Genomic DNA, 13,868 nt, shown 5'->3' with positions numbered 1-13,868 from the left:
CCAGCAGAGTGGAGGCTGCTGAGCCTTGCAGCCACTGGGTGACATTGTGGGCTTGGCACTTCAGCCGGCGGTCCTGATGGTATTTTTGGGCCATGTTAACGAGGTACCCAAACATTCTAGAAAACTTGTTGGCCTGGCACTCCTGCTTGGGAAAAGACATGTGGCTATGTTCTGGGGTAGAGGTTCACCGCCCTTTGGAGATAATTGAATCAAAGATCTAGCATCTTACAATGATAATGGCGACACGTATTGCACATTGTTGCACAGGAGCTTCCGACCCACGTACTTTTGAGGCCGGTTGCTAACCTGTCTTACCAGCAGACAGGTAGGGAGCAAATGACAGGGGCTGTGTGAAACTAACAAACCATCTCTGGATAACCAGGAGGCGGGAGGAATGACACTGAAAGAAAGTTTGGATTAAGGGATATGTGGAGGACTGCTTGGGGATGTTGTGATTTTACTGTCATAACACTGTCTGCTAAATTTACCTGCTTCAATATCTATTTTTAAAGTACTTGATACATAGTAGAAGGCCACTGTGCCCCTCGTTTTTTCTTTTTGTATCACTCAAACCTTAAAGCTTTAAAAAAAACGATCAGGTAGAAAAACAGAGCAGAAGAAGGAAAGGCCACGTTTAATGTTAGTTTTTGAAACTGAAACTTATAAAAGAAATGATGAAGATTTATTAAGCAGCCGTTAGTTAATATAGACATATTGAAGTGCTTCTACAACTAAAGGCACTGGTTGAAAAATTGATAAACTTTGTGTTATTTTCTTATAGATTCTTTCTACATTTACGAACAAGGAGCTGACTGCCTATGCAAAAGCAGGAGCAGTGGCAGAGGAGGTTTTGTCAGCCATAAGGACCGTGATAGCTTTTGGAGGACAAAAAAAAGAAATCACACGGTGAGGAAATGTGGCATTTAGCGCTTCATCCTAAACTGTTAGCTGCAGATTCTTGATTTGAATGATCCTTTAGCAAATGGGTTTAGCAAGTGGGTTTAAATGAACTGATCATAAATAGCTGACCTCTAGGTTGGGAGAGGTGAGCAGCAGTTTAAAATGACTTATCATAACTAAAGGTAAAACTGTGTTGAAAACTTTTCGAAACTTGCACTTTTGCATGGCAAACATTAATCCGATATCTGGGCCTATGTCTAATTTGGACATCTCACTGGTCAGTACCAATAAAACCTTTTGGAAGTAGATAGCAGTTTTCGGCAAAATAATCAGATCTAATTCAATTTAATCTAATCTAATCACACAGAGGAGTGAATCAAAATCATCTTAAGTCTGAACTACACAGCCAAGCTGCAGAAAAACAGCATGGGGTTGCATGGAGAAGTTCACACGCAGAACAAAATAACCATATATCTGTAATAGATTTAGTTCTCCAGAAGTATGTCCACTTGCGCCAGCATTGGATAATCCCTAGACTAAGGGCCTGATTCAGATGTTGGCGGATGGGTTATTCGGTCACAACAGTGCCGAATATCCCGTCCACCAGAAGGCGCGTTTCCAGAGTGGTGGAGAAAGCGGGCGTGGCCTCTGACAACCTCTCAGCAATCTACCTGTGTGGGTCTTACTGGAGGTAACAGGAGGGCTAGTTGGCCCCAAGGACCCTCAAGAGCCAAGAGGACTTTATACCCCCAACCAGTAGTGCGCCAGGAGGCATGTTTGCAGAGTGGTGGACAAAGGTGGCATTGCCTCCTATCAGATCTCAGCAATCCTGCTGTGTGAGACTTACTGGAGGTAATAGTAGGGGTAGTTTTCCCCCAAGGACGTCCTTAGGGGCCAACTACCCCTCCTGTTATCTCTAATAAGTCCCACGCAGCGGGATTGCTAAGAGTTCTTCGGAAGACATTCCCCTTTCTCCAACACTCTGCAAACGAGGCTCATGGTGCACTACTGGTTGGGAGATGAAGTCCACTTTCCACAAGGTGGGACCTTGGGGGCTATGAAGCCCACCTGGTACCTCCTGTAAGTCCTACACAGCGGGATTCCTGAGATCTGGTCGGAGGCCCAGACCACTTTCTCCACCACTCTGCAAACACGACTACTGGTTAAAAAAACAAAGAAATTCACTGAAAATACGAAAGGTTAAAGAGACGTTATAGTTAGGAATTAGCAGTTAAAAAACCTTAGAAATTCCATGTAAAAAACAAAGGTTACAGTGATGTTATAGTTAGGAAATTCATTTTTTTTAACTTAAAAAATTCACTGAAAAAAATCAAAGGTTACAGATACGTTATAGTTAGGCTCAGGTTTCACTCGTACAAAACCAGAGAAATTCAACAGTTATAGTTAGGTGAGCTAACTATAACTCATGCACCCGTAATGCATTGCTTATTACCTAACATATTACATCCTGGATTTGCAGCCTGTGCCTGTCCCCAGAGCATGAGGAGCCAAGCTACTTTGCATTTCAGGTGTTTTAAAAAAAAAAAGATATCAATGGGAAGGCCACAAGGGCTCAATTCAAAATGCAGCCTTGAGGCCCCACCAACATACCTGACATCTTTGGCCCAGAAAACATCAAGGGAGTGGCATCCAAGAGGCAATCCCATCTGATATCCCACTGGCTCAAGGAGAAAAAGGCTTTGAGAATCTGTCTCCCACTGTGGTAGAGGAGGAGAAAGTTCCATTGAAACAAGTCAGTGGGCACAGGACAAAAACGATGCCCCCAACCAATGTCCCTCGACCATGCCGGAGGATCGACCACCTATGGTATCGACCTTGGAAGCCTTCCATTCTCAAACAGAGGTTGAGTGCTGCTCCAGAGGGTGTGGGGCATTGAGTCCTGAGACTAGCCACAAAAGGCATTGACCTTCAGGTTTGGGTCCAGGCTCTTAGACCTCTTACTCTTGACAGACACCCTTAGCTCTGGAAAAGCCTTGGCCCAAGGGCTTCACGCTTCAGCACCAACTAAAACTGAATCTCCGTCAAGCCACTATCAGAGTTGAGATCCGGAAGCCGGCATTAAAAAGGATCTCAACACCGATGGCCTGGTTCTCAAAGATAAACTTACACTTTTGTGTAGTTATACTATTTTTTTCAGTATTCACAAACTACGATTTAATAGTAACTTCTTGACTTCCGTAGTTGGGGGAGAGAACGCTGCACGTAAAAAGATAGGCCTGCCACTTTGTCGGTGTGAGGAGCCCAAAACATCTTCAGGAGGAGTGCTCTCTGATATCTTCCAAGGGTCCAGAACCTCAGGGCCCTTCTAGGGGAGCAGGGCCTAGGCAGATCCATTTGAAATTGTCAGCTGGACAGTTGCAGGGAGGCCTCTGGAAATTGATTGTGTCCTTGTAGCTCAAACAGGCGGTCAGCCAACTGATCCTTGGATTCACTTCTAGAGAGCCTGATTTCAAGGCAAGCAGACAACAGGGCAGTCCTTCTGAATCTTCTGCTGCTCCAGGAGTGTTTTGATGGGAGGTTCTTAAGTTGCCAGTTTTATACCTTGTGCCAGTCTTGGTTACTAACCCGGAAATCTGGTCCTGGTTAGTTCTTCTCCTTCCGCTGGATTTGGCCCCAAACTGTCTCCAGTGACAAAGACAACGGCAGACCTGTTGTCAGGTTTCTTTTTGTGTGCTACAATGCAGGACAACAGTCTTTTCTAGCCTCTCCCACCACACCTAGGCCTCTTTTTTCTCTGTCTGGAAGCAAAACACAAAACATCACAGGAAAACCAATCACAGTCATAGGGCCATAGACATAGGCAGAAAGGCATGCACCCAACTTTCTAAAAGTGTAGTAACTTCAATCCAACTTTACCACTAAAGAAGATTTTAAATTACAATTCATTTTGAGTGTACATCTGCATATCTCTATCTGGTCACAAACTGAAATTAGCACTTATTAATTGATTTGGTCTATGGGTGAGGTAGTCTTACAGCAGTGAAAAATGACTTTAGGTGTTTTTCCTGCTAGGTCATGTAAAACCTAAACCGACATGTCCTACTTTTTAAATACCATGTACCTGCTTTATGATCCTTTAGAACTACCTTAGGGGAGGTTTAGGTCTAGCAAAAAGTTTATTTTGCCAAGTCAAAATGACAGTTTAAAAATGAACTTCATGCTGCAATGTCAGGCCTGAGATGTTTTAAAAAGTTACTTTAGTGTGTGGCACAACGAGTGCTGCAGCCCTCAAGTGGCATTTAATTTACAGGCCCAGGGTACATGTACTCAAGTCTTCTAAGTGAATTAAATGTGTGAATTAAGTGTAGGCCAATTTTACAATGTTTTGGGGAGACCACAAACACTTTTTCACTGATTATCTGGGGTAATTTGCACAGGGTCCTAATGCCAACAAAAGCAAGTTTAGCAAAACGGAGTGAATGCAAAAATTCTGGGGGAATAGCAAGCCAAGTATGTCAGGTCTAACAATGTTCAACATATTACACACTCACTGAACACTGTTTTGTGGATAGTCAAGCCTGCCAGGAGGCTTTGGGTGGCCAAGCAGTACTAGTACTAAGAAGGTTATTGCAAACATCTACATTATCTGCTTGTTAGCCACCTCTTCCGGGACCTTTTCGCTGCATTTTAATCTACACATAGCATGTGAACTACACCAACAGTGGCCGGCACAGGTAAACCCGGTGGTGTGGGGCGGGGTGAGAGGGAGAATGTCGACAGATGACGGAATAGGTATAATTAAATAAATAAATAATACCTATTAAGTCGTCTGTCGGCTTCCCGTCCTGCCTCGACTTACCACGCTTACATGGGCCAGCCGCCGCTGAACTGCACTAGCACTTTCTGCAAATGGAAATGTTTCCATCTAATCATCATTTTGTAGCTTGTAGTGCTGTAGATTCTGTAGAGTGACATGGAACGTCCCACCACTCTGGAAGCAAGCTATGATCTAAGATGTTTGTCATTATTCAATTAGTCACAATGCTCAGTACATATTCTGTGTCTTGCCTCACTACTCTCCATTAAATTACTCACCCACTTATGGGAAAAAGAGTCTGAGGTGAAGTCTTTGTCCTGGGCTAATGAAAGAGTCACAACATATCTCGTGACCAAAGACTTCTTCGAAGACAAACAAATTGCAGACTTCCACACCCACCACTAGATGGCTGGAGTCTGCACATCATGCGAGTCTACAGCACTACAAGCTACAAACAAATGGTTACACCGTAGGTTGCGATTTCCATCTTGTTGCATTTACTGCAAGTGCCAGGGCAGGTGTATTGGTGGTCTAAGCTTGTGTCCAGGAACCTTGCCAAGCAGCTAGCAGTGGTTTCAAGTCATGTCTAGATGACACTGTCAACACATGGAGTGAGTTCAGGGGGGTGACTGAAGGCTACATAATAAAGGCAGGACATATTTTTATAAAAGTGCATGAACTTGTGTGATGGGTCACATCCCGAGGAAAAGGCTTTAAGACACTACATACTGTTAATTTAAAAAAACAAACTAGACAGAGCGATATCTAAAAATGTTTAAACATATTGTGCAAACATGTGCTTTCTGCAGGTATGAAAAAAATCTAGAAGATGCAAAGAAGATTGGAATAAGAAAGGCCATGACGGCCAATATTTCCATGGGTTTCGCTTTCTTGCTCATTTATGCATCATACGCTCTGGCTTTCTGGTATGGAACCTCCTTAATCCTAGAAGACGAGTCTTACACCATCGGATCTGTGCTTACTGTAAGTGAAAGGAATTTTACTAATGGCTTGATGCAAGATAATAGGCCCATGTTCAGACTCATTGCATCTGATCTTGCACTGCTAATCTTATTTAGAACTGAGTGATAATAAGACGCTGGTAATATGTAGAGGTCCCTATTGAATTCTGTACTTACAAGCCACAAGTCCAGGATCATTGTATTCCCAGAAATCCTCTCACTGAAGAGGTATTCCGAGAGTCTTGAGTAAATGGCTGCTTAATCTTTTCTTTAGTTATAGTGTCTTTGTGCAATATCTCATCTCTTTGGTTATAGTTTAAATAAACACTCAAAATCTGGGCGTCATACTGGAATGAACAAACTACAGATCAAAAATCTGTAAAACTGTTAGCTAATTCCTGTTTGTCTTCTGCTTCTGTCTTTCACTGTATCCCAACAAGGTGTACTTAACTGGATTGAATTGGTTTCCATTAACTTTCTTTTTTAGGTCTTTTTCGCTGTCATTATCGGAGCCTTTGGGATTGGTCAAGCTTCTCCCAATATTGAGGCATTTGCTAATGCAAGAGGGGCTGCCTACTCAATTTTTAGTATCATCGATAGTGTAAGTTATTCTTTATTTTTATTTACACAAATTTGTAACGATGCCAGCTACAACCGTTTGGCATTTATTTACACATCCTATTGAAATAAAATGATGTAAAAACAATTTATACTTAGTAATTAGGTGAGTGTATATCTCGTTTTGAAAATGTCGAAAAAAATACAGATTTTTCCGGACCATGGAAATACTATTTCAGTTAGGCGTGTTGGCTGGTGACTGTTTTACATTTTCACACCCTACGTGTGTGTGTCCTTCCCTGGTTTCTGTCTGCGATAGCCCGTATATAGCCTTGAAGGTAGGTATTTACAGGTCCCCAACTGGATATTGTAACTAAACATAATGAGAACAAAACAGGTTTTGCAGCAAAATTTTAAAGTACCGGTGAATTGTTCTCTGAAACAGAGCACGCACACAGTGTGTGAATGTGGCGGCGCAAGTTACAAGATTTACATGACTGAGAGTGTGTCTATGTGAGTGTTTATTGAGCATGTAAAGCTATTTTCAGTAGTCTTTCCGGTTCCAGTCCTTTTTTGTATGTCGGAGTGAGCCTGACTTACTGAGTACACCCTGAGTCAAGAGTCAAGAAGTGAGCCTGACATCTCGCTTTGCTGCCTCTACCTTATCAAACATTTGGAAGCCGCCGCTTTGCATGTCAGTTATCCAGTCTGTGACGGCTGATAGAGCGCTTTCAGCACTCTATATTGTATGGGTGCACTATACTCAGGGTTAAGACGCACTCATGTATATTCTTATTGTTTGCAGTGTTTTATGAATATTAAGATGTATTTAGTCGAATCATTTAAACATTAAATCGTAGTGAAACCATTGTAGTATGATCATGTATGTATCGTCATTCCTGCATGTATAAAATAACAGGATGATATTATATTCACATCATGTAACTGTGTTTAGTTTAAGTTGCCCGAGTTCGTAGGCCCAAAATCACAGATTGTTGTTAGTTTCACATCTTCTTGGTCTCCTGAGAAATAAATAATTAAATGCATGTTGTGTTCGAAAACAGAGTGTTATCATCCTACTGCAGGTGCCGGAATGCAAACTTGTTATTTTCAGATTAAAGAAGATACCCGGAATGTCTTGAAGATGGCTGGAAGGCAAGAAGGCAGGATGCCTTCCGTGTCTGGCCTCCCTGGGAACCAAGGCCATTTCGAACAAAGAAACCCTAATTAAAAATCTCCTAAAAGTTACCACACAGAAAAAGTTGTAATGGAAATTTTATAGAAATGATGCAATAGGAATCGAACCCCATTTTTTGAATGATGCGCAGGAACAGAGAGAACAGACTTCTGCTAGCTTTCGGAGGAGAAGGAGCTTCTTAGAGCAAGCTTCGACGTGAGTACTTCTGAGGAAGTCAACACGTGCTGACACCTTTGAGAAATGATGGAAGGGAATTAGGTAGGACCTCCATTTAGAGCAGTGTAGAGAAAGATATTTTATTTCTTCCTAATGAAAAGGGACCTAGACTCTGCATCTATTCTTTGTTGCATTCTGATTTTGGAGTTTATCATTTTATGCCTTTTGTGCCGAATAACCTATATCCGCAGACTCGGCTCTGTATTGATCTTCCTGTATCTATATACTTTGATTTTTCGCTGTGTCTACATCCAATTGTTTTTGGCCTTATAATAAATTGACGAAACTGAAGTTCGGACTCTGTGGTCCTTTAAGGCATGTTTATATTGAATGTATAACCCTGAAATGTTTTACTCCCCTCAACCACTTTTAGTAGGTAAATAAAAGACCATCTGTGCCAAATCTAGTAAGGAAGATAAGCGGTGCAATTTGGCGTAATCAAGGCCATCCAGAGAAACCAACCTTACATGTGACTGACTTTGCCCCAGCCTTTCATAGACACTGTCCTGACATGTGATTGATGCCGATCCGGCTTTCGAGAAACAATCCCGTTATTGCAGTGACACTATGTAAGCCGTGGCAGCCTTCCAGGGCTCTAGCCTTACATGTGAATGGCCGTGCTCAGTACTGCAAGCATTTAGAGGACACCCTGTTGATGTCTGTGTGCCCCTGCATCTCCTGCCCAGGGTCAGCACTCTCTGTTTTTTACTGTGAAATCTTTCCCCTAACCCTGCGCGCCTTCAGTTGGGAAGTCTGCTCATTGACCGAGCCTGCACCAACCCAATGGGGCTTTCAAATGCCCTTTCCTGACACATGACTAACTGTGTCTCTCCCCTGCTTGTTTTAAAAGCATCAGTCTGCCTTGAGAATTGCTCTGCCGTGCTAAACCTTAGCTGCTCTAACATAACATATAACCAGCTCTTCAGGCGCTACAAGCCTTAGAGGCAAGGCCAGCACGTTACAGAATGTCTGTCCTATCAGCTGTACAGAGTTAAGACTGACACATGACTGACTTTGCCTCACTGTTGTTTCAGAGGCAGAGACATTTTAGAGTCATCAACATGATCTGTTCACTCCACTCTTCTTCAGGATTTGGGCTCTGATGTCATCGATTTATGCTGCCCCCAATCAAAGCACAATTCACAGATGTAGTATTGTGGCTCTGTTGTGAACAAATGACCTAACTTGTTTTTACCCTCTTTTTGTTATGCTTAGGGATTCATGTTGTCCAATTGTTTCTTCCCACTTATTAATTTATTGCAGAATCACATTAATAAAATCCTGAGTACACGAATTTCATCCAATTAATGTTTGTCTTTAATATTCATTTGATTTCAAACATTCGCTTAGTCGCATCTTAGTATGGTAGGCCTATACTACCTTCATTTCACTCATGGTGGTCCACGCTGGAGTCATACTTAGGATGCCCTCAGTTGACAGACAGGCTGTCATGTGGCCTGTCTACTCGTAATCCAAGAAAAGTTGCAGACTGGTGGACCCGTTTCTAGTCGGCATCCTTTGGTGTAGTGAGTTCAAGTCAGTATTCAAGTCACAAAATATTACAATGTTCAAAATTGGGAGTTTAGTTTGAACATAGCAGTGTGAAGGGAGTGGAGCTCTATCTGTGACTCGTGCTTGGAATTTGAGACACCTGGCCCGAGGGTCAATGAGGGAGTGGATATGAATGGCATCAAATTACCATGGATAGATTTATGATACAATAATCTGCACTGAAACATAATTAGTTGGTAATCCAATAGAATGTATGAACACATTGCTTTTCTTGTGACATCCCTGCTCTCTCTCACAGACCTCATTTCACACAACTGCGCTCAGTTTCCTATCCAATATCTTCTTCCCTCGTACCTGTCCTTGTTTATCTTCAGCTCAGTAACATGTACTGCCTCTTACCCCCATCCTGATCAACCCCTCTGACCCATCGCAACTCTCTCAATTCCTTTTGGTACTCTGGCGATATCATGACACGAGATCAGTGGTCTGATGACTATGGACTATGGCTATGGATGAACTGGTTAGGGACTAAGGTGCAGAGTGTGGACAGGACATGTGGAGCAAAACCAGGAACACAGGCATGTTGTTCCAAAGGAATAGACACATATGTGCACACATCCCTCCACCAGAAAGTACACACTGCCATATGGATTGGTATTTGTGTGTGTTGGGGGCAGGGTAGGAAGGGTCTCTATGATTGAATTAAACACCTGGTTGGTTAAGTGCCAGGCTCATTATAGAGCTATACATTTATTTTATTTGAAATATCACACTATTTAGTTAGATAAGCAGCCAAATGTGATGCACGCTTTCATCCTCAGTTCAGGAATGTAGGTCACAAGAAGAACATTGTTAACTATTGATGGTTACAAGTGCAATGAGGGTTTGTTTGCTCTTTCTTATGAAATTGACTATGTTGCTGAAATGGTGCTAAAACTCTGAATTTTTATGAACCATGTTGTCAATGGCTTCACATTTTAAATTAGATGTAAGTGTGTAGAGTATAGAGTATCTACCAGAAAGAGCATTGTTGTAGCAATGTTCTGCTTTGTCACCATCTTTCCAGGTAGGGGATAGTCTAGAGTTTACATAACGACATTAACGATATTATCGTTTAGCGGGGTTCCCCTTTTGGGAGGAAGGTTATATGGTCCATGGTTGTTAATGTCCCTTGTTCTTGCACCATTAATGTAACAGCTGCAATGCAGGAAACTCTTCGGTTGGGGCTGATGTTGGCCTGATACAAAATGAGTCTATATTTGCTGTTCGAGAAGGTTGATGGCTACTCTCGGACGTGGACTTTATTTCACCAAAATGTTAACTAGGGGCACTTAAGTGATATCACACACTTTGACATAAATGAAAGTGGAGTGGTTAGCCTACTGTTGGTTCCTTCCCTCCTTGATGGTGGAACCCAAAGCACCAAGAGGCCTACATGGTCTGGTAGCCGTTGAACCCTGGAAGAAAAAAATATGTTAAAAACCTACAGTGTATGCTCTTGGTAGAAAATAACCTGTATTCTTTAAGTCCTGGTTGGGGTTAGTGAAGATGTGGCTTAAAGATCTTCTTGAAGTTTGGTTTGTGGAGTCCAAAGTCCACAAAACATAAACAGCAGCATCCTTTGGAAAAGTATTAAACACAGCTGAAATACTCTTGCAAGCACTATTTGAGACCGGTAACCGACTCAACCTACTAGCTGTAGAGAAAAGATTTACAAACCCCACTAACTGAGAACTGACCAAGAAAAGTGGTCCAGTGCATCTTGCAACTTTGTATTTGGGGTCAGCCATCAAGAGGCGCTTTCATCACAATGAGATTTTTAGTTTTTATTTGTCTTCTTCACTGCATGAAGCTCACAGTACTGATGGAGATCTAGAGCCTTCATTGCATTCAGGTTTTGCACCATTACTATTTGTAACATTCTAGCATATTTTTTAAGGTCTAAGCTATCTTTGCTCATCGAGCACAATTGTCAAGGCTTATATGCTACAGCACACAATCATAAATTAGCTAAATTATGCAAATAGTGAGGATAGATTTTTGCTCCAGTCACAACGTTCCTTACGGGCCTATTCCATTTATTGTTGTAGATTATTATAAATGAGTGAGACAATGATATTTCAAGTAGTTTTGGGTTTTGTTCCCCTTTGAGGCCATGTTTTCAGGATTGTTGTGGCAACTTATCTATTGTATGCATAAATGTTTTACCAATGTCTCCCTTCGCTCTACTCTGTGGATTTCTTGCACACACACCCCAAGTAAATATAGTGAAAAAGTAATTCCTACTTAGTTCCATAAAGAGATTAAGTGCAATGTCATTTCATCCACCAATCACACCTGCGTCTAACCCAAACAACAATCACCCATGTGGTAGTCAGCAGTTAGCAGAAAACACAAACTTCTGCCTTTTGAACCTACCCAACCTGTCCCAATTAGCAAACACTATATACCACCAAACCCTGTTCGGAACCCTAGGTCGCAGAATCAAATTTAAAGACACTTGCCAACAATGTTTCCAACGTATCTGAAAAAACAGAGCGAGTTGCTCCTTATAGGACCTCAAAATTTGAGGCTGACCCTGTGACCTGTGTTGTTCCCCCAAGGCTCCATCAGCTCCCCAGTAATTTTCAACCTTTATACTGATGCAAGTCCTCCTGGCAGTTATTGTGGTCAACTTCCATAAGTACGCAGATGACGCAGCTCTATCTATGTATCATATGAGAAACTGATACCACCAGGTTAAAGGGCTGCCTTACCACCATCTAAACATGAAAGTCCAGGGGCTATCTCTAATTGAGACCTGTTAAGATGCCATTTATTCTCAGCACAAGGGCCAGCAAACAATACCCTGCCCATAGACTTTGGATTAAATGAATCTTAAAGGTTTCACTTCATGACTGGTCAGCAGCGCCAAGGACTTTATGTACAAAGAATGCATTCAATAACAGTAGTCTTAAATAGAACACCATTCTTTATGTACTGATAGGTTGGTTTGTGGGTCACAATTCAACCTACCGTTTGAATATTGTAAGGTTTGTACTTAAGGCCTCATTTTGTTTACTTCCACACTAACGGAGGCAACGTCTTCAGAACACACGCCGCACCAAAAGCAAAAGCACCTGATATCAACTTTCCTGCTGCTGGATGATTTAACAACAGCCGCACACACTTTGTTTCTATCACTTGTCCTGTTTAACAGTATCCAGAAACCCACTGCCCTCCCTGATAAGCACCTTCATTTCACAAAATGCTTTTTCAAGGGTCCCTGAAAATTAAGGAGAATAACTCCTACCCTCAAAGACCTCTGCTGCTGTCCTTACCTGACTTACTCCTCTTTTAAAGCACTCACATCATATACAGGGTGGTCAACTATGGTGCAATGGTGGCACACCACATTATCCGGCTTCCAGCATCAACATACTATGGATAAGGAGACGCAACTGATGGATGCCAGACCTACTGCCACTACGCTCTTTTGGTGAAGAACGCAGTCCAGATAGAAATTTGCTATTCTCCATCCCTCCTTCACATAAGAAAAGAGCTCTAGATCTTGCTTTTCAAACAATGTTTCACAACATGTAACTCCAACTTATCGTCCATTCATAGGATTGACTTTCCTCTTTAACTAACCCACATAACCATCCCCAGAGTACAACATGGTCTGCCAACTAGTAGACCATGGATTTGTTAGTGATTTATTTAGCACTCACAGCACTTTTCCGTTACGTTCATAAGAAAAAATCCTAATCAGAACAGACAACATGACTGCAATGTACTATCTTTAGAAACAGGAGAGGCATGCACTCGCCCCAACTGTCCATATTAGCACAGAGCATTTGGCAGTGGGCAAAACAACACAAAGTGCATGTTTTGGGGAAGTATATACCGGAAGTGGACAACGACTTTAAAGACCCACTCAGCAGGATGCAGCAACAAGTAGATGAGTAGGAACTCAACCTGAAAATCCGACTCCCTTACTTGCAACATTGTGGGTTTTCCGACAGACCTGTTCACAACCACCAAAAATGTAAAATGCCCAAAACTTCACCACCAGATTTCCACACCACATTACAAAGGAAATGGGCTATGGATGAACTGGTTAGGGATATTTGTCTACGGTTTTCCGCTTTCCCACTACTACCGTATGTGGTCAGGAAACTATGGCAAACTTCCCTCACCTTAATTCTAGTTGCTCACTCATGGGTATGAAAGTCCTAGTTCACAACCCTCCTAGAGCTCTTTCTAGTATCTCATCAGAAGTTCCACAACAGGCTGGACATTCTCACCCAACACCAGGGAACTCCGAGGCATCCCAATCCAAAGCAACTCAACTTAGCGATTTGGCTTCTGAAATCCTAGAGTTTGGGTATCTCAATGTACCCCTGAGTGTATGGATATCCTCAGAGGAGCTTGTCACCGCACCACTAGCGCCTGCTATGCACCAAAGTGGAAAAGATCTGTACGTTACTGCATTCCCAACAACACATCAATCTTTCACAACTACAGGTACAGGATATTGTCTGTTACCGTTTCCATTTGCAAAGCTCAAGTTAAGCTTACACATCCATTTGCTTGCATTTAGCTGCATTGGCAAAACATGGAACACTCCTCGGTGTTCAGAATCCCCGCAATTGGAGGTTCCATGGAGGGACACAAAAGTCGTCCCTCCAAAACAACCTTAAATTTCATCCTGGAATTTTATTATAGTTCTTACAAGGTTAATGGGCTAACTTTCGAATGCCTT

At 42.2% G+C, this 13,868-nt stretch overlaps 1 protein-coding gene across 1 annotated transcript in view; it reads left to right on the top strand.

Annotated features, from left to right (window-relative positions):
• The window catches only part of LOC146789359 (ATP-dependent translocase ABCB1-like), a 502,439-nt gene that overhangs the window by 207,983 nt on the left and 280,588 nt on the right, over positions 1 to 13,868 (top strand). The window contains exons 8-10 of the mRNA XM_085631305.1: positions 782 to 906; positions 5,488 to 5,662; positions 6,128 to 6,241. Coding sequence (XP_085487431.1) covers positions 782 to 906; positions 5,488 to 5,662; positions 6,128 to 6,241 — 414 coding nt within the window. The remainder of the gene's footprint in view (positions 1 to 781; positions 907 to 5,487; positions 5,663 to 6,127; positions 6,242 to 13,868) is intronic.

The sequence above is a fragment of the Triturus cristatus genome, chromosome 10, assembly GCF_964204655.1.
Source record: "Triturus cristatus chromosome 10, aTriCri1.1, whole genome shotgun sequence".
In the NCBI taxonomy this organism is placed as follows: Eukaryota; Metazoa; Chordata; class Amphibia; order Caudata; family Salamandridae; genus Triturus; species Triturus cristatus.
Note: the sequence above shows the minus strand (reverse complement) of the source record. Positions and strands in the feature narration are given on the sequence as shown.